Source organism: Petromyzon marinus, chromosome 37, assembly GCF_048934315.1.
Source record: "Petromyzon marinus isolate PM22_M1 ecotype Great Lakes invasive population chromosome 37, UKy_Petmar_22M1.pri1.0, whole genome shotgun sequence".
NCBI lineage: Eukaryota > Metazoa > Chordata > Hyperoartia > Petromyzontiformes > Petromyzontidae > Petromyzon > Petromyzon marinus.
Genome location: NC_133703.1, coordinates 11,518,528 through 11,544,578, shown reverse-complemented (window position 1 = coordinate 11,544,578; position 26,051 = coordinate 11,518,528). Strand labels below are relative to the sequence as shown.

Below are 26,051 nucleotides of genomic sequence, written 5' to 3'. Positions count from 1 at the left end.
TTCCACCAACAGTGACGTGAGCAAGCAATTCCAGGGTTGCACCTTTACATTTTTTAAATTAATGTATTTATTTGGTAAGAGCGTGTGTGTGTGAGTGAGTATCAGAGAATGTGGATTCTGTATGTTCGCCCGCTATTCCGCATTGTGAGTATGCAAGAGGTTGAGTGAGTGAATATAAGAGTGAGTATAAAAGAGCGTGTGGAGTTTGTATGTTCTCCCCCATTAACATTGCATTTTACTGTATCAACATTGATAAATGGTAACATTTTACAATACAGTAGCCTCTTGATTATCCGTGCTAATGCCGAGGAGGACAGCTGTGGCTAATTAAAAATTGCGGACCATCCAAAAATATCCATTTTACGTGGATCTCTTTGCCAAAAACCACTAATATAGATATACATTATGTTTAAGTTAAGAAAATTGAGTTTGTTAATGAATAACATTTTTTATATTCTTAGCTCTTTCGGTAAAGTCACGTTGAAGGGAAACAATAAAATAATAAAATATATATAAACAATAAAAAATTCTCACGAGTGAACATAGGGGGGAATAGTGAGAATTTTTATTGTTTTATATATATTTTATTGTTTCCCTTCAACGTGACTTTACCGAAAGAGATAAGAATATGAATTACTGCAGTCACGAAAGCTTTAAATAAAAAAATTGACATTTTTTTAGTAAAGAATGTATTGATCTTGTTTTTTGTTACAAAAGTATTTGATTTAGAACAAATGCTAACGATCGACCGAACGATGCACATGCTCAGGGATAACTTTCCTGCTCCCGCGCAGAAGACTCGGCCCACTAAGTGGACAGAAGCAGAGCCACGCCAATCAACATCAAACTCCGCCCACTGTTGTAAAGATATGCAACTACTGTACCGTAGGGGCGATCACATGGATTTCAGATTAACCGGAGCACGTGACTTGTAATAAACACTTCCATGAATAAGTGTATCACTGTTTTTAGATTATTAATTTGGGATTAAGGGAAACATCCATGAGTTTTTAATTTGTGTCAATATCAAGTGCGTGGTTAATCCTCAAATCGGATAAATCGCAAGCGGATAATTGAGTCAACTGTATTATGAACTAAATCGACATTAACAACATTGCATTCTTCTATTTCAACATTGACAACCTTTATAACATTCTTAACATTGTTTAGAACAATAAACTATGATAAAATGAACAACATTGCATTCTACTTGATAAACAACGATAATATTTCGAAGATGGTAACATTATTCATGACTATAATAAACTGTTATAACAATTTCTGTGCTCCCCTCTGTCACGCGCGCTCCTTTATGGCGTGCCTTCCTCTACTACTGCTGCCACTAAACACTGAGGGGTTAGCATCTACATCATTAGACCTCCTTTGCCAGTACCAAAATATAATAATAGGGTTTTTCCCCTTTTTTCTGGCAACGAAACTGAAACCTTTTTACAAGGATTCATGTCTGCATTAACCACAATACTTGCAGTCAAAATGCAAACAGGAAAACATACTATGATAATATATGCATTGTCCTTGAAACTGATTGGTCCACACCAAGGGACGGCTTTGTTTCGAGCCTCGACCCAATTGGTGCTCGACCAGACATGAATCCTTGTAAAAAGGTTTCAGTTTCGTTGCCAGAAAAAAGGGGAAAAACCCTATTACACTGAGGGGTTGTTTTCATGGAGGTGGACACCACCTGCATCATGAACACGGCGAGTCCACCTCATCGGAAGCCAAGTTCGCATTTCTTCCTGAGAAGTGGAGCTGCTTTGGCTGCATCTGCTGCTGCTATAGCAGACGGACAGAGAATACTACATCCGTGCAGGCCGCCCCGTCTGAAACCACACTCGGGCACTGCAAGCCTTTCCTCGGTGTGTTTGGCGAGAGGGCGATGTTGAACATTTTTTTGCTAGGACCTTTCCCGGCACGCTGAGTAGGAAGATGCTCCGGTAGTACGGTCCCCCTTATAGAGGGGGACCACTAAGGTATCCTTCCAATCCTGCAGCACGCGTCCTCTGTGGTCCAGAAAGTTGTGATTATATCATATCAGGCAATCTGCAGACAAACGCTACCTGGGAAAAGTGCTGTTCGAGAGCACCTGTGAAGGTCGACACATCACACGAGAGGGTGGGTGGCCAACACCACACCTGGCTTAGTCTCCCCAGTGCTGATGTTTTACACACAGCACCAGGTACATGTCGTCCCCGGGTTACGAAAGGGTTAGGTTCCTGAGAACGATCCGTAACCCGAATTTTCCATATGTCAGTATCTGAACCATTTTTCCCTGAAATGAAGCTAAAATCCAATAGCCAGAAATAGTTGTGCCTCCCCTACCTGAATACTAGTTCGTTTTCCCTCAGGACTGTATTGCGCTGTTTTCTATTGCTACCTATATTCTATTGCTCTACATACTCTGCACTTCATATTCGTTTTTCATTTAATCGAATAACACTACCCATAATTAAACTAATGGAACATATTCTGGATCCAATTGTTTATGAATACCACGAAACATTTTAATAAAAATCGTTAACAGAAAGCAGTCACTTCCGAATGTTTGTTTACCGTGCATTAGGCTAGGCCTAGACTTTACATACACACGCACACACATGCACGCACATTAAATACAGTAAAAACCTAACAATAGAAACATGGGGGAAAAGATAATTCGAAGCATAGAAAACAATAATGTAATGGTATACACAAATTACATTGCCCATAATCGTGGTGGGGCTTGGTGAAGGAGGCGTTTTGGTGGAGTGAGGCGTAAGGCGGCGTGCCTTATGCGTCCCTCCGCGGTATTCATCCGCAACCTCACCGCGCTGCACTATTTGCGCTTGCTTAACTTATGCAAACATTTCTGCATCTTAATTTTTTAATGCATTTATCAGAGCATTTTCATAAAACAATAAAATTCTCACTAAAAGAACCAAGAATATGAATCCCTGCAGTCACGAAAGCTTTAAATCAAAATTCATTTTCATAAAGTCGGGTCTTCCGTTATCCAGGAACTGCCTGTACTCATTTAAGGCTGATTTAGGGGAGGCTCGGAACAGGTTTGTATATTTGTCACTGATAATGGTCGTGAGCAGGAATAGAACTCGGTTCGCTGGGTTCACGCCACTACGCTACTGCTCCCCACTCGCAAACACTTGTACATTATCACACACTCAGACACGCTCCCAAACACATATATACTCGCTCACACTCTACACTCTGCAAAAAAGGGAGACACCATACAGACTCAGCACGTGGTTTCAACTCGGCACTTGCCCCAACGTAGCATTGAGGCTATGGGGGAATCTTGGTGTTTGTTGTTGTTGTTTCAGGACCAGGACCCCCCGGTGGCGGAGAGTCGATCTGCACGATCGTCGCCGGCGCATGGAGCCACCGGCTCACCGGCTACTCCCAGAACGCGTGCGGGAAGGGCAGGTGGTGCACAGCGACACGTGATACGTGTGCAGTGGATTCCTAAATATCAGCCTCTTGTCTCCACTTACACATGGCAGGTTTTCTCCCGGGGTCTCCGGTTTCCTCCCACATGATGCTAATCTGTGACGAGTAATGGAATTTGTCGTCAAACATCCAAATGTGGCGGCACCCGCCTCACCGTGTCTTAGTTCAATCGCCGGCATTGCTGTTACGATGCGATGCAGCCATGGAGACAGGCGTCCTCATCATATGTTGTTGTCTCGCTACTCGTGAAGCCGTCGCACCCCGATTGTCCCCGCCCACCAACACCGCCTTCCCCACAGTTCCTGCACGAGCTCCCAACACGTGGAGCAAGACGTCGCTCATCGTGCTGAACCACGCCTCGCGGCACGACCCAGAAACACACCTGTGAACCAGACACGATTCTTAAGTGTCCCAGAGTTGATTTTATGTCACCAGGTGAGGACTCGAGAGAGGAGCTTGGAAGCATTTGCAAGGGTAAAATAGAGCAAGAACAACCGTATCCCGTGAGGAATCAAGAATATTCCATGAACTCCCTGTGGTGGCAGTCTGCTCGGGCAGATCCTGATCCTGTTCCTCCCTCCTGTGCTCCCCCTCTGCACGTCGATGCGCTGCCACGTCCACCCAGCAGCGAATCAATCGGCGAGCATCTGCTTCTCTCTGTGTCTGCCCCCCGCCCCTACAGCGCAGCTGGGGTCTGCACCCAGCTGTGGCGCGGCGAGTGTGGTGGGAACTCAACACCAGCGGCGCCACTCGCCTACCTGAAACTGCGCGCAGGTCCTGGCGCTCCCCGGGGCAACTGGCATGGCTACAATGCAACGCGAACTCGCAGGGAAGAAACAGGTGAGTTTGTGGAGGGGAGTAGAGTAAGATTGAAGGGGAGTGTGTGGAGGATAGTAGAGTGGGATGAGAGGGGACAGAGGAAGCAGAGTGTGTGGAGGGGCGTAGAGTGGGATTCCAGAGGAGCGACAGTGAGTGTGTGGAGGGGAGTACATTGAGATGAGGGGAGAGACTGGTGAGTGTAGAGCTGAGTAGAGTGAGATGAGCGGGGAGAGACGGGTGAGTTTGTGGAGGGGAGTAGAGTGGGATGAGAGTTTAGAGGCGTTGAGTGTGTGGAGGAGAGTAGAGTGAGATGAGAGGAGACAGGTGATTTTTCTGAGGGGAGTAGAGGGGAATGAGAGGGGTGAGACAGGTGAGTGTGTGGAGCCGATTTGAGGGAGGTGAAAATGGAGAGGCAGAGGAGTGTGTGGAGGGGTGCAGTGAGATGAGAGGTAAGATACAATTGTGTGGATGGGAGTCTAGTGGGATTAGAGGGGAGCGACAGGTGAGTTTGTGGGGGCGAATCGAGTGGGATGAGAGGGGAGAGACAAGGGAGTGTGTGGAGAGGAGTCGAGTGGGACGAGAGTGGGTGTCAGGTGAGTGTTTGGAGAGGAGTAGCGTAAGATAGAAGGGGAGAGGCAGGGAAGTGTGTGGAGGTGGAGTACAGTGGATGAGAGGGGACAGAGGAAGCAGAGTGTATGGAGGGGCGTAGAGGGGGATGAGCGGGGAGAGAGGGATGAGTTTATTGAGGGGAGTAGAGTGGGATGAGAGGGGGAGACAGGGCAGTGTGTTCTGAGGAGTAGTGAGATGAGAGGGGAGAGATAGGTGAGTGTGTGGAGAGGAGTACAGTGGATGATAGGGGACATAGGAAGCAGAGTGTGTGGAGGGGCGTAGAGTGGGATTCAAGAGGAGCGACAGTGAGTGTGTGGAGGTGAGTACATTGAAATGAGGGGAGAGACTGGTGAGTGTGGAGCAGAGTGGAGTGAGAAGAGAGGGTAGAGACAGGTGAGTTTGTGGAGGGGAGTAGAGTTAGAAGAGAGGGGAGAGAGGCAGGATAGTGTGTGGAGAGGAGTAGAGAGAGATGAGCGGGGAGAGACAGGTGACTTTGTGGAGGGGAGTAGATTGGGATGAGAGGGGGAGACAGGTGAGTATGTGGAGTGGAGTAGAGTGAGGTCAAAGGGGAGTGGCAGAGGAGTGTGTGAGGGGAGTACAGTGGGATGAGAGGTTAGTGACTGTGAGTGTGTGGAGAGGAGTACATTGAGATGAGGGGAGAGACAGGTGAGTGTGGAGCAGATTTGAGTGAGATGAGAGGGGAGAGATGGGTGAGTTTGTGGAGGGGAGTAGAGTGGGATGAGAGGGGAGTGACAGTGAGTGTATGAAGAGGAGTAGTGGGATGAGATGGGAGATACAGATGAGTGTGGAATAGAGTGAGATGAGACGGGAGAGACAAGTGAGTTCGTGGAGTGGAGTAGAGTGGGATGAGAGGGGGAGACAGGTTAGTGTATAGTAGGGAGTAGAGTTAGATGAAAGGGGCGAGACAGGTGAGTGTGTGGAGTGGAGTCGAGTGAGGTGAAAGGGTAGAGGCAGGGGAGTGTGGAGGGGACTGCAGTGGTATGAGAGGGGAGTGACAGTGAGTGTGGGGAGAGGAGTAGAATGAGATGAGGGGAGAGAGACAGCTGAGTGTGGCCTCGAGTGAGATGAGAGGAGAGAGAGACAGCTGAGTGTGGCCTAGAGTAAGATGAGAGGGGAGAGAGACAGCTGAGTGTGGCCTAGAGTGAGATGAGGGGAGAGAGATGGATTAGTGTGTGAGGGGAGTAGAGTGTGATGAAAGGGGAGAGACTAGTGAGTGTGGGGAGGGGAGCACAGTGGATGAGAGAGTACAGAGGAAGCGGAGTTTGTGGAGCGGCGTAGAGGGGGATTCAAGAGGAGCGACAGTGAGTGTGTGGAGGGGAGTACATGGAAATGAGGGGAGAGACTGGTGAGTGTGGAGTGTGGTATAGTTAGACGATAAGGGAGACACAGGTGAGTTTGTGGAGGGGAGTAGAGTTCAAAGAGAGGCAGGGGAGTGTGTGGAGAGTAGTACAGTTGGATAAGAGGGCAGTGACGGTGAATGTGGGGAGGGGAGTACAGTGGGATGAGGGGAAAAACAGGCGAGTGTGGCCTAGAGTGAGATGAGAGGGTAGAGACAGGTTCTTGCATGTGATAGTGAGTAGAGTGAATGGGTTGATTGGGGAGAGACAAGTTAATTTATGGAAAGGAATAGAGTGAGATGAGAGGTAGGAGGCAGAGGAGTGTGTGGAGGGGCATGGACTGGGATGAGGTGGGTGAGAAAGGTGAGTGTGTGGAGCAGAGTCGAGTGGGTTGAGAGGGGGAGACAGGTGAGTCTGGAGGGGAGAAGTAAGGTGAAAGGGGAGAGGCAGGGAAGTGTGTGGAGGTGGAGTACAGTGGATGAGAGGGGACAGAGGAAGCAGAGTGTGTGGAGGGGCGTAGAGGGGGATGAGCGGGGAGAGAGGGATGAGTTTATTGAGGGGAGTAGAGTGGGATGAGAGGGGGAGACAGGGCAGTGTGTTGTGAGGAGTAGTGAGATGAGAGGGGGGAGATAGGTGAGTGTGTGGAGAGGAGTACAGTGGATGATAGGGGACATAGGAAGCAGAGTGTGTGGAGGGGCGTAGAGTGGGATTCGAGAGGAGCGACAGTGAGTGTGTGGAGGTGAGTACATTGAAATGAGGGGAGATACTGGTGAGTGTGGAGCAGAGTGGAGTGAGAAGAGAGGGTAGAGACAGGTGAGTTTGTGGAGGGGAGTAGAGTTAGAAGAGAGGGGAGAGAGGCAGGATAGTGTGTGGAGAGGAGTAGAGAGAGATGAGCGGGGAGAGACGGGTGACTTTGTGGAGGGGAGTAGATTGGGATGAGAGGGGGAGACAGGTGAGTATGTGGAGTGGAGTAGAGTGAGGTCAAAGGGGAGAGGCAGGGGAGTGTGTTAGGGGGGAGTACAGTGGGATGAGAGGTTAGTGACTGAGTGTGTGGAGAGGAGTACATTGAGATGAGGGGAGAGACAGGTGAGTGTGGAGCGGATTTGAGTGAGATGAGAGGGGAGAGATGGGTGAGTTTGTGGAGGGGAGTACAGTGGGATGAGAGGGGGGTGACAGTGAGTGTATGAAGAGGAGTAGTGAGATGAGATGGGAGATACAGATGAGTGTGGACTAGAGTGAGATGAGATGGGAGGGACAAGTGAGTTCGTGGAGAGGAGTAGAGTGAGATGAGAGGGGGAGACAGGTTAGTTTATGGTAGGGATTAGAGTTAGATGAAAGGGGCGAGACAGGTGAGTGTGTGGAGTGGAGTTGAGTGAGGTGAAAGGGTAGAGGCAGGGGAGTGTGTGGAGGGGACTGCAGTGGTATGAGAGGGGAGTGACAGTGAGTGTGGGGAGAGGAGTAGAATGAGATGAAGGAGAGAGAGACAGCTGAGTGTGGCCTAGAGTGAGATGAGAGGGGAGAGAGACAGCTGAGTGTGGCCTAGAGTGAGATGAGAGGGGAGAGAGACAGCTGAGTGTGGCCTAGAGTGAGATGAGAGGGGAGAGAGACAGCTGAGTGTGGCCTTGAGTGAGATGAGAGGAGACAGCTGAGTGTGGCCTAGAGTGAGATGAGAGGGGAGAGAGACAGCTGAGTGTGGCCTCGAGTGAGATGAAAGGAGAGAGACAGGTGATTGTGGCCTAGAGTGAGATGAGAGGGGAGAAACAGGTTAGTGTATGGTAGGGAGTAGAGTTAGATAAAAGGGGCGAGACATGTGAGTGTGTGGAGAGGAGTAGAGTAAGTTGGAAGTGGAGAGGCAGGTGAGTGTGTGGAGGAGAGTACAGTGGGATGAGAGAGGAGTGACTGGGTGTGTGGAGGGGAGAACATTAGGATGAGGCGAGAGACTGGTGAGTGTGGAGGGGAGTAGAGTGAGATGAGAGGGGAGAGGCAGTTAAGTGTGTGAAGGTGAGTAGAGTGAGATAAGAGGGTCAGGTGAGTTTGTTGAGGGAGTAGAGTGGGATGAGAGGGGTTAGGTGAGTGTGGAGCGGAGTCGAGTGGTATGAGAGGAGGAGACAGGTGAGTGTCGAGGGTAGTAGCGCTAGATGAAAGGGGAGAGGCAGGGGAGTAGAGTGGGATGAGAGGGGAGTGACAGTAAGTGTATGAAGAGTAGTGAGATGAGATGGGAGATACAGATGAGTGTGGACTAGAGTGAGATGAGACGGGAGAGACAAGTGAGTTCGTGGAGTGGAGTAGAGTGGGATGAGAGGGGGAGACAGGTTAGTGTATAGTAGGGAGTAGAGTTAGATGAAAGGGGCGAGACAGATGAGTGTGTGGAGTGGAGTCGAGTGAGGTGAAAGGGTAGAGGCAGGGGAGTGTGGAGGGGACTGCAGTGGTATGAGAGGGGAGTGACAGTGAGTGTGGGGAGAGGAGTAGAATGAGATGAGGGGAGAGAGACAGCTGAGTGTGGCCTCGAGTGAGATGAGAGGAGAGAGAGACAGCTGAGTGTGGCCTAGAGTAAGATGAGAGGGGAGAGAGACAGCTGAGTGTGGCCTAGAGTGAGATGAGGGGAGAGAGATGAATTAGTGTGAGGGGAGTAGAGTGTGATGAAAGGGGAGAGACTAGTGAGTGTGGGGAGGGGAGCACAGTGGATGAGAGTACAGAGGAAGCGGAGTTTGTGGAGCGGCGTAGAGGGGGATTCAAGAGGAGCGACAGAGAGTGTGTGGAGGGGAGTACATGGAAATGAGGGGAGAGACTGGTGAGTGTGGAGTGTGGTATAGTTAAGACGATAAGGGAGACACAGGTGAGTTTGTGGAGGGGAGTAGAGTTCAAAGAGAGGCAGGGGAGTGTGTGGAGAGTAGTACAGTTGGATAAGAGGGGAGTGATGGTGAGTGTGGGGAGGGGAGTACAGTGGGATGAGGGGAAAAACAGGCGAGTGTGGCCTAGAGTGAGATGAGAGGGTAGAGACAGGTTCTTGCATGTGATGGGGAGTAGAGTGAATGGGTTGATTGGGGAGAGACAAGTGAATGTATGGAGAGGAGTAGAGTGAGATGAGAGGTAGGAGGCAGAGGAGTGTGTGGAGGGGCATGGACTGGGATGAGGTGGGTGAGAAAGGTTGGTGTGTGGAGCGGAGTCGAGTGGGTTGAGAGGGGGAGACAGGTGAGTCTGGAGGGGAGAAGTGAGGTGAAAGGGGAGAGGCAGGGAAGTGTGTGGAGATGGAGTCAGTGGATGAGAGGGGACAGAGGAAGCAGAGTGTGTGGAGGGGCGTAGAGGGGGATGAGCGGGGAGAGAGGGATGAGTTTATTGAGGGGAGTAGAGTGGGATGAGAGGGGGAGACAGGGCAGTGTGTTGTGAGGAGTAGTGAGATGAGAGGGGGGAGATAGGTGAGTGCGGAGAGGAGTACAGTGGATGATAGGGGACATAGGAAGCAGAGTGTGTGGAGGGGCGTAGAGTGGGATTCGAGAGGAGCGACAGTGAGTGTGTGGAGGTGAGTACATTGAAATGAGGGGAGAGACTGGTGAGTGTGGAGCAGAGTGGAGTGGGTTGAGAGGGGGAGACAGGTCAGTCTGGAGGGGAGAAGAGTGAGGTGAAAGGGGAGAGTCAGGGGAGTGTGTGGAGGGGAGTACAGTGGGATTTGATGAAAAATAGGTGAGTGTGGCCTAGAGTGAGGTGAGAGGAGAGAGACAGGTGATTGTGTATGAAGGGGACTAGATCTCTAAACCTTTGTAAACAGCTCTTTGATTGGTGCAGACCTACTGCTGGGTACGGGGACCTTTCCTACATTAACATTAGCTGCCCCGCCCATCTCTAAACCTTTGTAAACAGCTCTTTGATTGGTCTAGACCAGGGGTCTCAAACTCAACTTACCTGGGGGCCGCTGGAGGTAGAGTCTGGGTGAGGCTTGTCCGCATCAAGTATTCAAAAAAAAGTACAACTGATCCAATCTTCTCAATCTTTATTAATAACAGTTCAGAACATGAACGGTTCTTCAGAACATAGGATTCTCTTACTTACTCCTTGCTGCCAGAAACCTGGCAGCGCTTCCTCTTCTTACACAGCTGAGCCACATTTGGCTTGAGGGAGGAAGCAATTGAGACCCTCAGTATGGCTTGAAGATGCTCATCAGTAAGTTTGGACCTGTACTTTGACTTATTAAAGTTCATGGTGCAGAAGAGCTTTTCACACAGATATGTGCTCCCAAAAAGGCACATGGTCCGCTTGAACATCCTGGAAAGCTCAGGGAAGGTGGGGGGCAAGTCTCTCAAAAATTGTCCAAGCTTGTCTGCTTTTGCACTCACCTCCCTGAACTTGGCTTTGAGTTCAGAATTGCACTGCAGGTCAATTAGCTCCATTTGAAGCACAGGAGGGGCATCTTGCACATAGAAGGAGCAGGGGTCAGCAAAAATTTGAAAAGTGGCTCTATGTGTCTTGAAGTCTGCAAACCTGTGATCAAATTCCTCCTGTAGCTTTGCAATGGCATCAGCATACTTCTCACCACTGAATGGTGTGCCCGCGTCCATGAGTGCCTTGCATGCTGGGAAATGGCAGAGGTTTGTCTGAGAGAGTTGGGCTTTCCATAACACAAGTTTTGTGGAGAATGCTCTGACTTTGTCATAGGCAGCACTGACAAGCTGCACCTGACCTTGTAACTTCTTGTTCAGTACATTCAGCTCCTGTGTGATGTCAACAAGAAAAGCTAAGTCCATGAGCCATTTGGGATCACTTAGCACAGGAACAGCCATCCCATCCTTCTCCATGAAGCCTTTCACTTCTGCTCTCAACTCAAAAAAACTCTTCAAGACGTTTCCCCTGCTGAGCCAACGTACCTCGGTGAGGTAGAGCACATCCTCATATGCTGAATCTATTTCCTCTAAAAAGGCGCGGAACTGCCGGTGCTTTAAGCCCCTGGATCTGATATGGTTGATGCATTTCACAACGACAGACATCACATTGTCAAACTTCAGGCATTTTCTGCAAAGGGCCTGCTGATGGATAATGCAGTGCAGAACAATGGCCTCCTCCACACCCTCTTCCAGTTTTCTTTGAACAAGTGCCACCAGTCCATTTCTTCTCCCTGTCATTGATGGCGCTCCGTCGGTTGTTATTCCAGCAAACCTCTTCCATGGTAAACCGGCATCCACAATGGCATCACACAGCTAGCGGAATATCTCCTGAGCGGTGGTCTGGCCAATTACGGTACTATCAATGCTTTGGCTTCTGCCTACCATACACTTTTACAGCGCTTTGGTCACCCTTAAGGCGGGCTTTCCATTGTGATATGTTTACATGTTTTTATCCCAATACCTGAGTATTTAGGATCTTATTTAGTATGCCCTTTCTATATATTCTGAGAGGTATTTGAAAACTTTATCATTGTTCATAGCTTTATTTGAGCACTTCGTTTTTTTATAATTATTAAATTTATCAATCGTGTTCTCTCTCAGGTGTTTATACCTTTCACATTCATGAATAAAGTGATCTAGATTGTCTTTTTGTTTACATCCTACATATCCTTCTGCTCTACCAACTCTCTGGATGCCATTGAGCTAACTCTGGTGTCCATGTTACTCCACCTGTCTTAATTCTTAACACCAAGTGCATTGTCTCATGTTTTATATATTTTAATTTCTTGCTCTTTTTGATTAAATTGTTCTTGGTAAATTCGTTTTCTTTTGTGATTGCACATATCTGTCCTTTGTCTTTGTTTCTCTTGTAATAATAATCTATAACTTCTTTATAATATTCAGGTTCTAACCACCATTTGGCTTTTGTTCTTGCCACCCATCTCATGCTATTTGCTATCCATGTAATTATTTTCCCTTTCCTATTGCAACACTCTGTTGTCTTTATTAGGTCACTGATTAATCTTGTTGAGTCCGCCCACTTCCTAAGTCCTCTGTACCTTCCACTGGGTGACAGGATATATTTTCCTTCCACTTGGTGTCACTCCGGAATCACGTTTCCACCAAGTGACTAACGTTGCTAATTTGCGTTGGCTAACCTGTCAACAAACACCGGAAGCTGTCACGAGCCTGAGCTATGGTAAAAAAAAACAATAATTAATAAATAAATATGTTAAGTAGGGGGCCACAAAATATCGTTCCGCGGGCCGCAATTGGCCCGCGTGCCGCGAGTTTGAGACCCCTGGTGTAGACCTACTGCCGGTGTTGGAGCCCTCTCCTACATTAACATTAGCTGCCCCGCCCATCTGTAAACCTTTATAAACAGCCTGCTTTAGCAGCTTTTCCCCTCTTTTTTCACCTGATGACGATTGCTTGTGTTGTGATCAAAACGTCATGATAGTGTTATTTTTTTCTATCTCCGTGGTTTTACTGAAAGACCCAAAGAATAAGGTGAATGTGTGTTTATCACATACACTTTCGCGACCAGTATTATTCATCATAATGTTATTTAGGTGAGATCGCGTTATTATAAATGTGTCGCAACCCTCCACCACCCGACACGGCCAATCAGTAAAAAAATGTCTCGTTAACAAAACGCCAATTAGTTACTTCAGCCCAGCGGTGTGTTTGAAGAGTGAATCCACAATATTTAGAATTTGAGTACGACGTTTCACTGGTCATTACATCCAGCATCTTCAGGCGATTTTCCAGAATAGTGAAGCCATCCCCACCTGCTTCCGGTCTTAAATAGTGCAGGATGACGTCATCATTGTTGAATCCCATCAGGTTTCGAGATAAGAGGCAGAGGTGGGGGGTGGGTATTGCAATTATGTAATGGATCAGTAATCAGCCACTTAGCATGTGACTCCTCTATAAGGAATATTACTTATTAATACGCTTCCAGGCTGTGGTGAGTCTGTAGCTATCACAGCGGTTGAAATTATTTGTATTCTCAATTTCGATTGATTCTCTAATTAGTCTTGGCCAGTAATAATTAGTTTTGCATAACACTTCAACGTTATCAAAATCAATTGAATGTCTTTGTTGGCAAGCATGCTCTGCCACTGCTGACAGCTGTGTTTGAGAGAATTTAATCTTCCTTTGGTGTTCTTTTAGTTTTACGCTAATGTTACGTCCCAGCTGTCCAATACAGCATTTACTGCATAAGCAATTGATCCAATATACACCTTCTGTTGATAACTTCGGTAATTCATCTTTAGTACAAGACACAAGTTTTTGAGTTTTGTGTACCGTACCAAATCTCACTTTAATGTTTGCTCCTTCCTTTTGTCTAAAGAAGTCGGCTCTCTATAAGATATAAGTGTTATTTAGACAATGGTCAGCTAGTTTTGGAATATCTTCTGGTAAACCTGTATTCTTTACTAGTGTATCAAGTAATATAAGTGACTTGTTAACTGTAACATTAGTGAATAGAGAAATTACATCAAAACTCATCAGAATATCATTAGGTGAATGTGTGTGAAGGGGAGCAGAGGGAATGAGAGTTGACAGGCAGGATGGTGTGTGGAGGAGAGTAGAGTTGGATGAGAGGGGAGAAAGGCAGGTGAGTGTCTGGAAGGTAGTAGAGTGAGATTAGAGGGAGAAACAGTTGAGTGTGTGGATTAGAGTGAAATGAGAGGGAAGAGACAGGTGAGTTTGTTAAGGGGAGTAGAGTGAGAAGAGGGGAGAAACAGGTGAGTGTGTGGAGCAGAGTCGAGTCGGATGAGAGGTAAGATACAGTTTTGTGGAGGGGAGTCAAGTGGGATAAGAGGGGGAGACAGGTGATAATGTGGAGGGGAGGAGTGAGATGAAAGTGGAGAGGTAGGTGAATGTGTATTAGAGTGGGATTCGACAGGAGAGACACGGGTGAGTTTGTGGAGGGGAGTAGAAGGGGATGAGAGGGGAGAGACAGGTGAGTGTGTGGAGTCGATTAGGATGAGAGGGAGAGACAGGAAAGTGTGTTGTGAGGAGTAGAGTGAGATGAAAGAGGAAAAGCAGGGGAGTACAGTGGGACGAGGGGGGAGTGATTGTGTGTGGGGGGAGGGGAGTACAATGAGATGAGAGGGGACGATAGTTGTGTATGTGGAGTTGAGTAGAGTGAGATGAGAGGGGACAGGCAGCAGAGTATGTGGAGGGAGTAGAGTCGGATTAGAGGGGAGTGACAGTGAGTGTGTGGAGGGGCGTAGAGAGATGAAAGGGGAGAGACAGGTTAGTGTGGAGGGGAGTCGAGTAGGGTGAGTGGGGAGAGACGGATGAGTTTGTGGAGGGAAGTAGATTGAAGGGAGAAACAGGTGAGTGTGTGGACTAGAGTGATATGAGAGGGGAGAGGTAGGTGAGTGGACGAGAGTGTTGAGCAATTGAGCAATCATTGGTAGGATGTTATTAACCGAGTTAAACTTTAGATGCCTTATAGTTTATATTCATATCTCCGGTCTTTTACTCCCAGCCTTACACACTACCATCACTATGAAATTTGACGTGCAATGTTTCAGTCGTGCAAATTTGTCCCCCATCCCCCGCCCCCCCCCATCCGTGGTACATGAGTACCATGCCCAGGAGCTTCTCTAATCTCCATCCCCCAACACCCCCCCCCCACCCTGCATCCATCCTCCCTGGCTCCTCCCCCCTTCTTACCCGATACAATCTCTTGTCACAAACAGCTCTCTCGACTCACCACAGTAATTTTGCTGTGACTGTTGATTTAGTGATTTGATTTAGTTTTCATTTTTTGTTTTATTTTATTTTTTACCTACGTGACTTTACCGAAAGAACCAAAGAGTATGAATCCTTGCAGTCACGAAAGCTTCAAATCTAGAATGAGAGACAAGTCACTTTGTGGAGGGGAGTAAAGTGAGATGAGAGAAGAGAGACAGGTGAGTGTGTGGAGGGGGGTAGAGTGAGATGAGAGGGTACAGGCAGGAGAGTGGTGCTGAAGGTCACATGTCAGACTTTTGTGCCATGGGGTTGACTGGTGGTGCCAGGCTATGTGCAGGATATCACGGGACACACCCAGGTGTCAAGGGGTTGACTTATGGTGCCAGACCAGGTGCAGGATGTAACTGGTAGATCCTTGTGCCATGGGGTTTATAGATTGTGCGAGGCTATGTGCAGGAGGTCACGCTACAGACCTAGGTGTCAAGGTGTTAACTGGTTGTGCCAGGCTAAGTACCGGATGTCACAGGACAACTCCAGGTGCCAAGGGGTTGTTGAAAATGCCAGGCTATGTGCTGCAGAAGATCACAGGATAGACCCAGGTACTTTGGGTTGTCTGATTGTGACATGCTTGGTGTAGGAGGTCATTGGACAGACACAGGTGCCAAGGGGTTTACTGATGATGCCAGGCAAGGTGCAGAAGGTCATTCTGCAGGCCCAGGTGCCAAGGGTTTGAGTGATGGTGCCAGTCTGGGTGCAGGATGTTTCGTGACAGACCTAGGTGTTATGGGTTAACTGATGTTACCAGGCAATGTGCAGCAGGTCATATGACAGACCCAGGTGCCAAGGGGTTTAATGATTGTGCCAGGCTAGGTGCAGGAGGTCACGGGGGAAACCCAGGTGCCATGAGGTTTACTGATGGTGCCAGGCTAGGTGCAGAAGGTCACGGGGGAAGCCTAGGTGCCATGAGGTTTACTGATGGTGCCAGGCTAGGTGAAGAAGGTCACGGGGGAAACCCAGGTGCCATGAGGTTTACTGATGGTGCCAGGCTAAGTAGAGGAGTCATTGTATCTCCAGAATAGTCTATTGTTCTCTACGTAAGTCATTGGTGATTGAGCTGAGACCATCAACTCACTGAAATGGAGGATCAGGTTTAATCACAACTCATTGGGAGGCTGTGTCTCTATGTGCACCTATGGGTGTCTTGTGCGACACACTGGGTCTCGATGTAAATCATTGGTGGCTGTGCTGAAACCATAAAATCAATACAACTCGAGGATCTATTTTAATGACAACTCGGTCTATGTATGTGTAGGGTGTAGGTGGATTCCCGCTCACGGCCACCATCGGTGACAACTATCTTTGCCAGCCACACGATGGAGCTACGCGTGGGGGTGCACGACCTGCAGTGGCAGCCTCGTGCCCGACCCCCCACGCAACGGTGAGAGGGACGCTGCCTCGCTCGCGACTCACGCGCTTGCTCACTCACCTTGGTCTGTCTCACTGTCACACTCACCTCTCTAGAGTTCCCTCTAGTTGAGGCCCTGCAGCCAGCAGTGGTTTCAGTCATACAGTTCAGGATTGTATCTCATCCTCCCTTAAACAATGTGTCTAATGCACTCTGCTTCCTGGTGTAGTGTTTAGTGAGTGCTGTGCGAGGATTAATTGAGTTTTGTTTTTTGTGCCTGCTATGCCATTATATTTGATGAAGCACATGAGTGGACACTGTACACCAATATTCATTACTCTTGGGCTGCTGAGAAAGTTAGAACAATTTACCTTATTTATATAGGAACGTTTTAACCTCGGTGTAATGAGCTAAGATTGACAGTAATCGTAATGGAACAGCTGTACTCCCTGTACAGAATTAATCGTCAATGTACTGTATATGTAAATGTACATTGTCAACATCAGCCCTGGTATCTGCACTGCTGAATGAACAGATCCCCATGCCATCGGCATCCCTCATTGCCCTGTGCGGTGCCACAATCCATCGCGCTCTTGAACTAATCTCATCGCTGTCTTGCCCTTGTTTTCTTCTTTGGCTGCAATTCCGGCACCGGTTTTGTCCATCGGCTATCATCCCATCGAGTGGTGTCCAGCCTAAGCCCCTCCTTGCTTTTCTTAACAGTTTGATTAGCGTGGTTTGCTTTATACTGTACGAAAGAAGTTGTACATACATATGTAGTGTTTATAATGATGAATATACTTCTTATGAGGCACACTCTTTATTGTCTTTCTTCTCTTACACAGTCCTTAACACACAAAGGGGTATACGGTCCACTCACCTAAGAAGGTACAGCCTCTAGACTTAGCGGGACCTACACACAGGTCTCTTGCTAACCTAAGAAGGCACAGCCTCTGGACTTAGCGTGACCTACACACAGGTCTCTTGCTAACCTAAGGAGGCACAGCCTCCAGACTTAGCGGGACCTACCCACAGGTCTCTTCCTAACCTAAGGAGGTACAGCCTCCAGATTTAGCGTGACCTACACACAGGTCTCTTCCTAACATAAGGAGGTACAGCCTCTAGACTTAGCGGGACCTACACAGGTCTCTTGCTAACCTAAGGAAGTACAGGTTCCTGTCTTGGCGGGACTTACTCTCGAGTCTATCGCTATCCTAGAGTCCTCCGGCTGGGACCTAGGGGAGGCTATCTGACCCACCACTGGCCCGGTGGGTCTTGACCACTGGATACGCCGAGCCTTAGCCCTCAGAAGGGCTGGAAGGCTGGGTCCAGGGTCCTGGCTATCTTCAGCCCGGGCTTCGGTCTTCGTGTAGGGAGAGAACTCCCCGCGCTTCGCGCGCTCACCCTTCTTATACCCGTTTGTGGCCAGGTGTAATCAATCCCACATTCCCACGTGGAACTGTCTGATTGGTTGTTACCAAACTGTGGCTACGATCCAGTTCACCTCGTCTGACCCCAACCGTTATTCACACAGAGGTAGCGCTGCACTGCCCCTTTGATACCTAGTGGCAATGCAGGTTACCGAACAGTGAGTAGTTAGCACCTCTACATCTACAATAAGATTTCTCTGATTGTGTTTGTTCCCTGAATCACATGTTCCCCTATCTGTCTTTCACTGCAATCCCAAGAATGCAACTCTGTTCTTTGCATACGTTTCAGCTTGGTGTCATTGTTTTCTGATCATTTTCACAGTAGGTAATGTGTACCGATTGGAAACCACCTTTATTATTCAGGCACTTTGTCATGCTGCTTTTGATGATCAAATCGATATTCCAAAAGCACTATCTCCTGCCCTAATTGTCTTTATTTCATACTTTTATTCACAATTCACCTTAAATTTCCACACCTCCGATTAGCACAGTTGACTTTGAATGGTGCAAAAGAAGTTTCAACATACATACTTACACATGGTATTCTTTTTCTTGGCAAATCAAGAAGAAGAGAGAAGAGCTGAGGATTATTACATCTGCTACTTTTGATATAGAGGTTTGAGTTGATTGTGTGGTTGATGCTAGCGTGGCTTTAAAATGCAAGTATCGATGCCGTGCTATTGCATGTGATGAGCAGGCGGTGTTGGTTCTCAGTGCTACGGTTATACTGACCCATGCTGCTTTGTTCCCATTATTGTAGGTCAACTGAGTAAAAGTAGTCGGTGGCTTCTGATGTATCAACAGGAGCGTTAATTTTGTTAGTTATCAAATACCTGTGGAATTTACGTAACGTCTTATTCTGTGGATTTAATTTAGTTGGCATGTTTATTTGAATGTCTAAATATAACAGATGATGGGTTGACTAAAATGTTGCAGGTTATTGTAGACGAATACTAAACGAGTGAAATGCTGACGAAATCAACACTGATGATCACCAACCTCAGGAACACAAAGGCCTCGCCACTGCTTGGTGCACCAGCCACTGCACGGTCTCTCGAGTGGAGGCCCTTCTGCCAGCAGAGACACGAGCAAATAATTGTAGAACTGCACCATGACTTTCTACTTTTAATCCAGAAATTCCAAAGCTCTTCAACCACAAGTACAGGAGCACTGTCCTAACCGTGGAGGGATGCAACCATCTCTCAGAGATGTTCTACAAGTACAGATGACTTCCCGACGATGTCTGCTTCTGCCCAGGCTAGGGGCACTTTGAGACCATGTGGAGTGACAGACTCACGGGCTGAACTCGTGCGAGTCCGATCCAAGTGTCACAGGTAAACATACCGGGTTGACCGGTAGTTGCGGTTACCTGGGTTCCCAACTATGTCAATGCAGTGGTTTGTAAGCGTTCATCGTAATTTTATTCGCAATTCACCTTCAAGTAGCACACTTTCCTTTAGTATGGTTGCCTAGATCAGTCTCTGAGTGCGGAGGAGTGCAACATTCCTTCCCATACAGATGGAACAGGTGGCGTCAAGATTTGTGCTGTGCTGCATTCTAACAAACATTTGTGTGATGCCAACTCTTGCCTCCACAGTACTGGATCACAGGCTTGCGCCACCTCTGCCTGGCTGAAGTGCAAAACCAAATGTAATGTTACATGTTGCATGACAACTCTTATCTCATTGCTCCTGTCCATCTCTTGTCGTCGTCATAACCGAGGGTTGATGCCCAAGAACGATGCTCTTCATCTTTCGTGATCTTCAGGCTCTTCTCAGGGAGAGTCCCGTCTAACTGTTCACATTCTTCCACCAACTGATCAGTTCCTCCCTCTTCCCCTTCTCCTTTCCATTTTTATTTGCAGCGTTATCTTCATCAAATCCCCAGCTGACCCAGGATATTTCCCACATTGCCAACTTTCTCATTATCTGCTCTTACCCTTGGACAAATACAGATAAGGAGAAAATTTAATCACAGATAATTGGATTTTAATTTTGATTTGAGTCTTTCGTGACTGCAGGAATCCATACTCTTTGGTTATTTCGGTGAAGTCACGTAGGTAGAAAATTAAAAAATATATATCACGACGTTTCGATCGCAACACAAGCGGTCGTCCTCAGGCGGAAAAAATAATCCAGCAGTGGAACTGCTGAAGCAGCGCTTGTGTTGCGATCCTAACGTCGTGATATATTACTTTTTGTTTTATTTTTCTGTCTACGTGACTTTACTGAAAGAACCAAAGAATTGGATTTGAGTCACTTTTCCCAATGTGTGTGTTGTGTCTTGTTTTCCGCTCCATCTGCATGAGTAGGAGATGCCAACCCCGTGCATTGTGTCCGGTTTCTTCACCAATGCTGCCAAACTCCACCACAGTGAATCTTACAGGTGCAGTTTCTCCATCCTGCCTCATGTTTTAATGTGACGAAGTGGTCATGTGCCTTAGGGGTTTTTGAGATTATCGCGAAGGTTAGAGAGGTTAGACTTTGATGGTATGTGTTGAGAAGAGACAAAGGAGGTGTAAGGGAAAGTTGCTATGGAGATGCTACCGATGCAGCACCAAAGGAGTAGAGCGCGACCGAGGGGGAGATGGGAGGCTGCCGTGGCACGAGACACGAGGACGGTGGATATGACGAGAAAAGAGGCACGGAATGGAAGCTCACGGAGAAAGGAAATAGAAGCAGCTGACTACATGCAATAATGGAACGTTTGGCTTAGAATAAGAAAAGTTGGTTGTGTGGTTCAGGGCAATCAGAATGGCTATGTCCTACATGAAGTGAGCACTGCTGAGCTCCTGGATTAAGAGGGGTATCTACCTGCAGCTCTGAAAGAGTTCACAATGGCCAGGGTCAGATACACTACACTGGCACTGTTGACACCTGAGGTTGGATCCCTGGTAATTTATGTTTGTTTTTTCAGGGGTCTGAGTGTACGTGTGTAGAAATTGGCGTATGTGTTGCAGGAGGCTAGTGGCTACAAATCCAGCGACCTAAGTTTGATTCCGTGCCATGGCTCACATCAGTGGTGAGTGATATCTGAACCAATTCGAGTCTCCTGTATGTAGACTCAGCTCCAAATAAGTGCATGTTTCAGCGTGTATTAACATCAGCAAAGGGAGCTAGGCTTGGAACTGGCCCCACCACCCCCTTGTGCACATTGCCAGTCTTAATAGGCACATACCAGCAGCACTTGCCTGGCAGCCTGTATAAACGATGTGACTCTTTGTGTTTTTGTTTTGTGTGTGAGTGTACGTATGTGTGCAGTGGTGGGGAGTGGTATTGTAGCGCTTAGCGAGCTGCACTACGAACCTGGTGACCCAAGTTCGGTCCCGCTCATGGCCAACACCAGTGACGATTTTCCGAACCGGTCTTCGGCCTCCTCTATGTCGACTCAACCTGAAATCAGTACCTGGTGCGGTGTGTAAACATACCCACTTGGGAGACGAAGGCGGCCGGGCGTGGTGCTGGCCACCCAGCTCCAAGTATGCCAGCCGGACTTCATGGGTTCTTGCAAACACCACTTGTTCCAAAAGTTTGGTAAAGGCTATATGGGGTGTCTTTGTATGTGTACATGCTTCTGGGTCAGTGTCTTTGCCAGAGAAACTGATCTAACAGTGCTGAGATTCTTCATGCTGTCCCCAGCTTTGACTGTCTCACTGGGTTCATCACGGCCATGTTGTAGACGTGGACAATTTCATGCAAATGTGCGCGTTATATATTTTTTGTTGATATTAATGGCAGCAGACGTCTGTTGACTAGTACTCTGATTTTACACTTTTTATTGGAACAGGAAGGTATGAGATGACTTTCAGCTCCACATCCACACCCACCTCCGTGCTCAATGCCAAGAAGCCACTGTATTGGTAATAAACCCGCAATGTTTTTTATTCGTAAACCTGCATTTTTTTCCATATTTTCCCAATTTACCGCGACTGTGCTCTCGCCATCATGTCATGGGTCCCCAAGTAGTCATTCGTGTCTTACAGAGCAATACAAGCCTTGTGTTAGATCATAGCCCACTAAATCTGATATCACAGAGCTACTTTGTACCCTTTAAATTGACCTTTCGTCCACATAGTAAAGGGCAGGACTTTCCCACCCGTTCCTCATATGGGAGTAATGTTAGTCGTAATAATGTTGTGACTTCTCATAGCTGGAAATATATCCCAATAAAGTGCAGAGTGACAGTAATGTGATGCATTATTTTGTGCAGTCAATGACGACCGGACTGAGACCATTAACTCACTCGATTTGAGAACCCGCTTTAATCACAGGCAGCTGCCTGGATTCAAACTCAGGTACTCGGTGGTGCCAGTTCAGTGCTCTGGCCTCTAAACACCCACGTGTTAAATACATAAGCAACCTTTTTAATTAGCAACATTCTTTGACCACTTTGCCAAAACAATTGGGATTGTGGAGCTGTGGCACAGTCATGATATTGCTTTTTCTCATGCCTCTGCTGGCAGAAAGAATTTCCACGAGGATGCTCGTGTGAGAGCCCCTTTACAAAATATTTGGTCTACTCTTCCACACTGGTCATATGTTTTACCGCTTGGTAGATAGGCAGGGGAATTTAAGATTACTTGACCATTTGTTTCAACTGCTGTGCCAGAGGGTCTAACGAGCAACCTCTCTGTTGCCAGGCCAGCGTGCTAGGCATTGCACCACAGCAGCCCCCTCCAGTATTTAATTCTAAACGAAGGTCACTCTCTGCGTGCTTGTGTGCACGCGCGTTTGGGTGGTGTTGAACGAGATGGTGCAGACGTCTCGCTTCTTCGTGAGGAAAGTGATGGCACTGGAGCCGGCCTGGCTCACGGGACTCGCTCCGCGCTTCTCCTGGCAGAGCGCCGTCTGGAGGCCCCATTGTCGCCACTGCGCTCCGGTGACATTCACTGGGCCACGGTTCATTTGGTTCGTGAAATTAGTGGCGAAAACAAACGTCAACAAAGTGATTTGTTTTCATGCAAAGATAATGGGAGGTCGAAAATCATCAAATGGGCGGTGACCGCCTAGCAGTCGTGCGTTTGCCGCTTATTACGAAGGTGCGCGGTTAGAATCCAGCAGCTGCTCGGATTTGATACTGCGGGTTTTTTAACTGTAAACATACACTCAGTCTGCTTCAGAGTGGACATTAAAGATCTTGTGACGTCATTCGCAAGGTTAGGCCATTGTGTGGCGGCATCATGAGTCATGTTATTCTCATGAACAATTGTGCCCGAATGATTCAATTGGGAATATACATAGCAATCGTAACCCCCTCCTGTGAGAACCTGGCAAGACTCTTCTGAAAAATAGTCACTGTGCTCAGTGACGCTTTGCTGGGTAAATCAGCATGATAACCACTATGACATGAGCCTGTGAACCAGTGGTTTGTAGTTGGGGTTTGGTGGGATTTGTGGAGATGGAGCCATCGTGTTTGCTGGGGGCACGCGCCTGCAGGGTGATGGGATGGTACCTGTAGGATTTGGTACAGCAAGTATGCTTGACATAGAGTACGTTGCATGTTCGTCCTGATCAATTCACCGGCCACACCCAGTGCAGCATCTTTGCATGTATTGACTGTCATTGTATATAGATGTTCAGTCACATATACAAACGTTTCACCGATCTGCCTATACCACACTCCCCAGCAAGTCGGATATGCGACGTAGTACTGAATGACTTAGCTTGAGTGTTATCCCGTGGTTTCTGTGGGCTTTCTCTGGTTAATTTCCATACGTATAATATTCAAAGGGACAGATTGCAAACAAACATATTGAAATGAAATGTTTTCCTTTTTAAACACAAAAAGTTTGTACAAAATTAGTGAAAGTCATGTTCAAATACTGCTTGCAATGTATATATTGTAGGAAGATTACTTTTACGGAATGTTTTGTTGCACTATACCCATAAGAAAACTCTACTATTAAGAAAAAATGTTGTGGTAATCCGTCGTGAAACATTACTGTATGCTCTCAATCAGCAGCCATGATGGTCACTGATCAAGGCCACTTACCACCCTGCACTGTCCTGTGATGCCAGGACCCGTCCCCTGCACACAGCCCATCTCATCGTTCCATTTCCACCATGGGCAACTTCCTGCGTGGCGAGTTTTCTCCCCACTGAGTGTACATGACAACGTTGCAAGACCCATGCTGCAAATTTACATCTAAAATACAAGCACATACACTTTCATATGAAGTGTAACCTTCCGGCTACAGACAGGAGCAAATGTTCGGAATAGATTTAGGGGTAGGGTGGATAGTATGGTTATGAGTATTAGTTGTAATAATTGTGCCTTGTATGTATCCAAAGTAAACCATAAGGGAGGGCCAATATAGGTTTGTATTAACTTAAGGCTGATTTGACCTAGGGGAGACCTAGTATAGGTTCAGACTAATTTAAGGCTGGGTTGACCTAAAGGTGAAAGCATGTTTCCTAAATTCACAGTGCCTGTCCACCCAGCAGTAAAATAGGCGCACTGCAACGAGTTTATCGGCAATACGCATGTGGGTACTTCCTTTCCAAGACGCCTGTCCATCTTGAAAGATAATTGATAATCCTCGAGGAGCTCTCCAGAGCTCCCCCAGTTGAGTTCCTTCCGCCGGCAGTGGTGTGAGCAATCAGCTGCATGTGGATATTTCTGAGATGAGCACTTACACTAAAACAATGTGAAGTTAAATGTACTTATTTTCACATTTCAAAAGAAAATTTGTGACCAAAGATGGAATTTTACTCATCGCCAATATTTGTTTTGTGATGCTGGCAGATTCGTATGTGGACATCTCCGATTCCAAACAGTATTCCTCTTCTGTGAAGATGTGGACGACGGACTTGTCCCAGACCCCCATTCTCCACCGAGGACCACACGCGCTGCACACTTCGAGTGAACCCCAGCAGCGACGTCTCGATGTTCCTGCCTGCCCACTGAATGACACCTAGCAGCGCAACAACACTGGATTAGAGTTGCAGTGCACAGTAGTGCAGAGGCGGGTCTATAAACTTCGTAACGGGAGAGACGGTAGCGCCGACATTTTAAGCTGCTTAAAACACGTCTTACTGGTAAATATCAATAAAAGATTATTTGGGTATTTTGGGAAAGCCACGTAGATAGAAGAAATAACACTAGAAAAGCTATTTTGGCGTCTCAAGGGGGATGCGATCACCCCCATCGCCTCACCCTTGGATGGAACCCGCACTAATGGCGTGATCACAAAGGTGTACAGCAAGCGCCGGGCATCTTAAAAGTGTTGAGCAGCCAGTCTATGCAGACGAGGGCTCTCCCATGTTCTCTGCAGCAGGGCTCGGTGCAGCCGGACGTGACCCTTGCGTCATTCCGGTTCCTTCAGAGGCTTGTCCATCTGAACCACTTGACAGTGGAGAGATTGAGATGGGGAAGCAGGGAGCATCTGTTTTAGTAAAGGAGACGGTATCCAACACAGTCCCTACACGTTTGTACTGTGATTGCTACTTTAAAGAAAGTCTCATGGTTTAAAAATGGAAGATGTTGCTCACGCACTATTCTCTCTTTTGTGTGGAAGAGGATGATGACGGCCCAAGATATCTGTTTTTGAAAGATGTTACATCCAGGTGCTCCAGCATTGACTAACATTATTTAGAACTGATTTAAGTACTTATTAGCATGGTTGGATATGTATGGTACGAAAGACGTTCCACATACGTCCAGCAACCTGCTGTCAGAATATTTCTTCAAATTCAGCCTAAAAAGTCAATAGTGCACACTTTCAATTGAGTATTAATTTTTTGAGAATTATGAATGTGGATTATGTGATATCCTATGGTTTTCATGTTGAAAGTTTTGTGCAACCCCGTAGTGAATTTGACTGATTTTGAATAAGGCTAGTCCTTAAAGGCAACACAGTTTTGTATAAAATTGTATTTCATCCAAGATGCTGTTTAGTGCAGTCCTAGTGGTACAGTACATGAGTTGGGGGAATCTTTGCATGTCTACATGTCTGTGTCACCCATACTACGTATGCGGATTATCTGGCGATTGCTTCCCACTGAGAAAGAGTTGCAGATCCTACTGCTGAACCTGGAGCATGCTACTTCAGAAATAGCGCCTTGCCATTGGCCCCACAAAAACAAAGTACCTGCCTGGGTATTTTATGTCATCACATGCTCCCCTCCATTAACTCCTCATAAGTGATGGGAGAGTTGTGGGGAGAGTAGAGAAGTCTCTGTACTTGGGCAGTGCGCTTATGACCAGCTCTGGTTTGGCAGCCGAGGTCTCTGAATCAGTCGAGCGACATCTTATCATCAGCTGTGTAACGCTATGTAGAAGCTACCTGGCTTGTTATGCCCTCTATGCTTGTGAAACGTGTAGCCCTCTTAATGGAACATCTGCGTAACTTTTAAACCTTCAGGCTAGCCATACGATC

The 26,051-nt window shown here is 47.3% G+C and overlaps 1 protein-coding gene across 1 annotated transcript in view; it reads left to right on the top strand.

Annotated features, from left to right (window-relative positions):
• Positions 1-25,558, top strand: part of LOC142930114 (uncharacterized) — a 28,070-nt gene extending 2,512 nt beyond the window's left edge. The window contains exons 3-10 of the mRNA XM_076072178.1: positions 3,336-3,438; positions 4,145-4,302; positions 16,159-16,277; positions 18,932-19,008; positions 19,986-20,059; positions 21,461-21,533; positions 23,692-23,755; positions 24,419-25,558. Coding sequence (XP_075928293.1) covers positions 3,336-3,438; positions 4,145-4,302; positions 16,159-16,277; positions 18,932-19,008; positions 19,986-20,059; positions 21,461-21,533; positions 23,692-23,755; positions 24,419-24,466 — 716 coding nt within the window. The 3' untranslated portion in view covers positions 24,467-25,558. The remainder of the gene's footprint in view (positions 1-3,335; positions 3,439-4,144; positions 4,303-16,158; positions 16,278-18,931; positions 19,009-19,985; positions 20,060-21,460; positions 21,534-23,691; positions 23,756-24,418) is intronic.
• Positions 25,559-26,051: the final 493 nt, after the last annotated feature.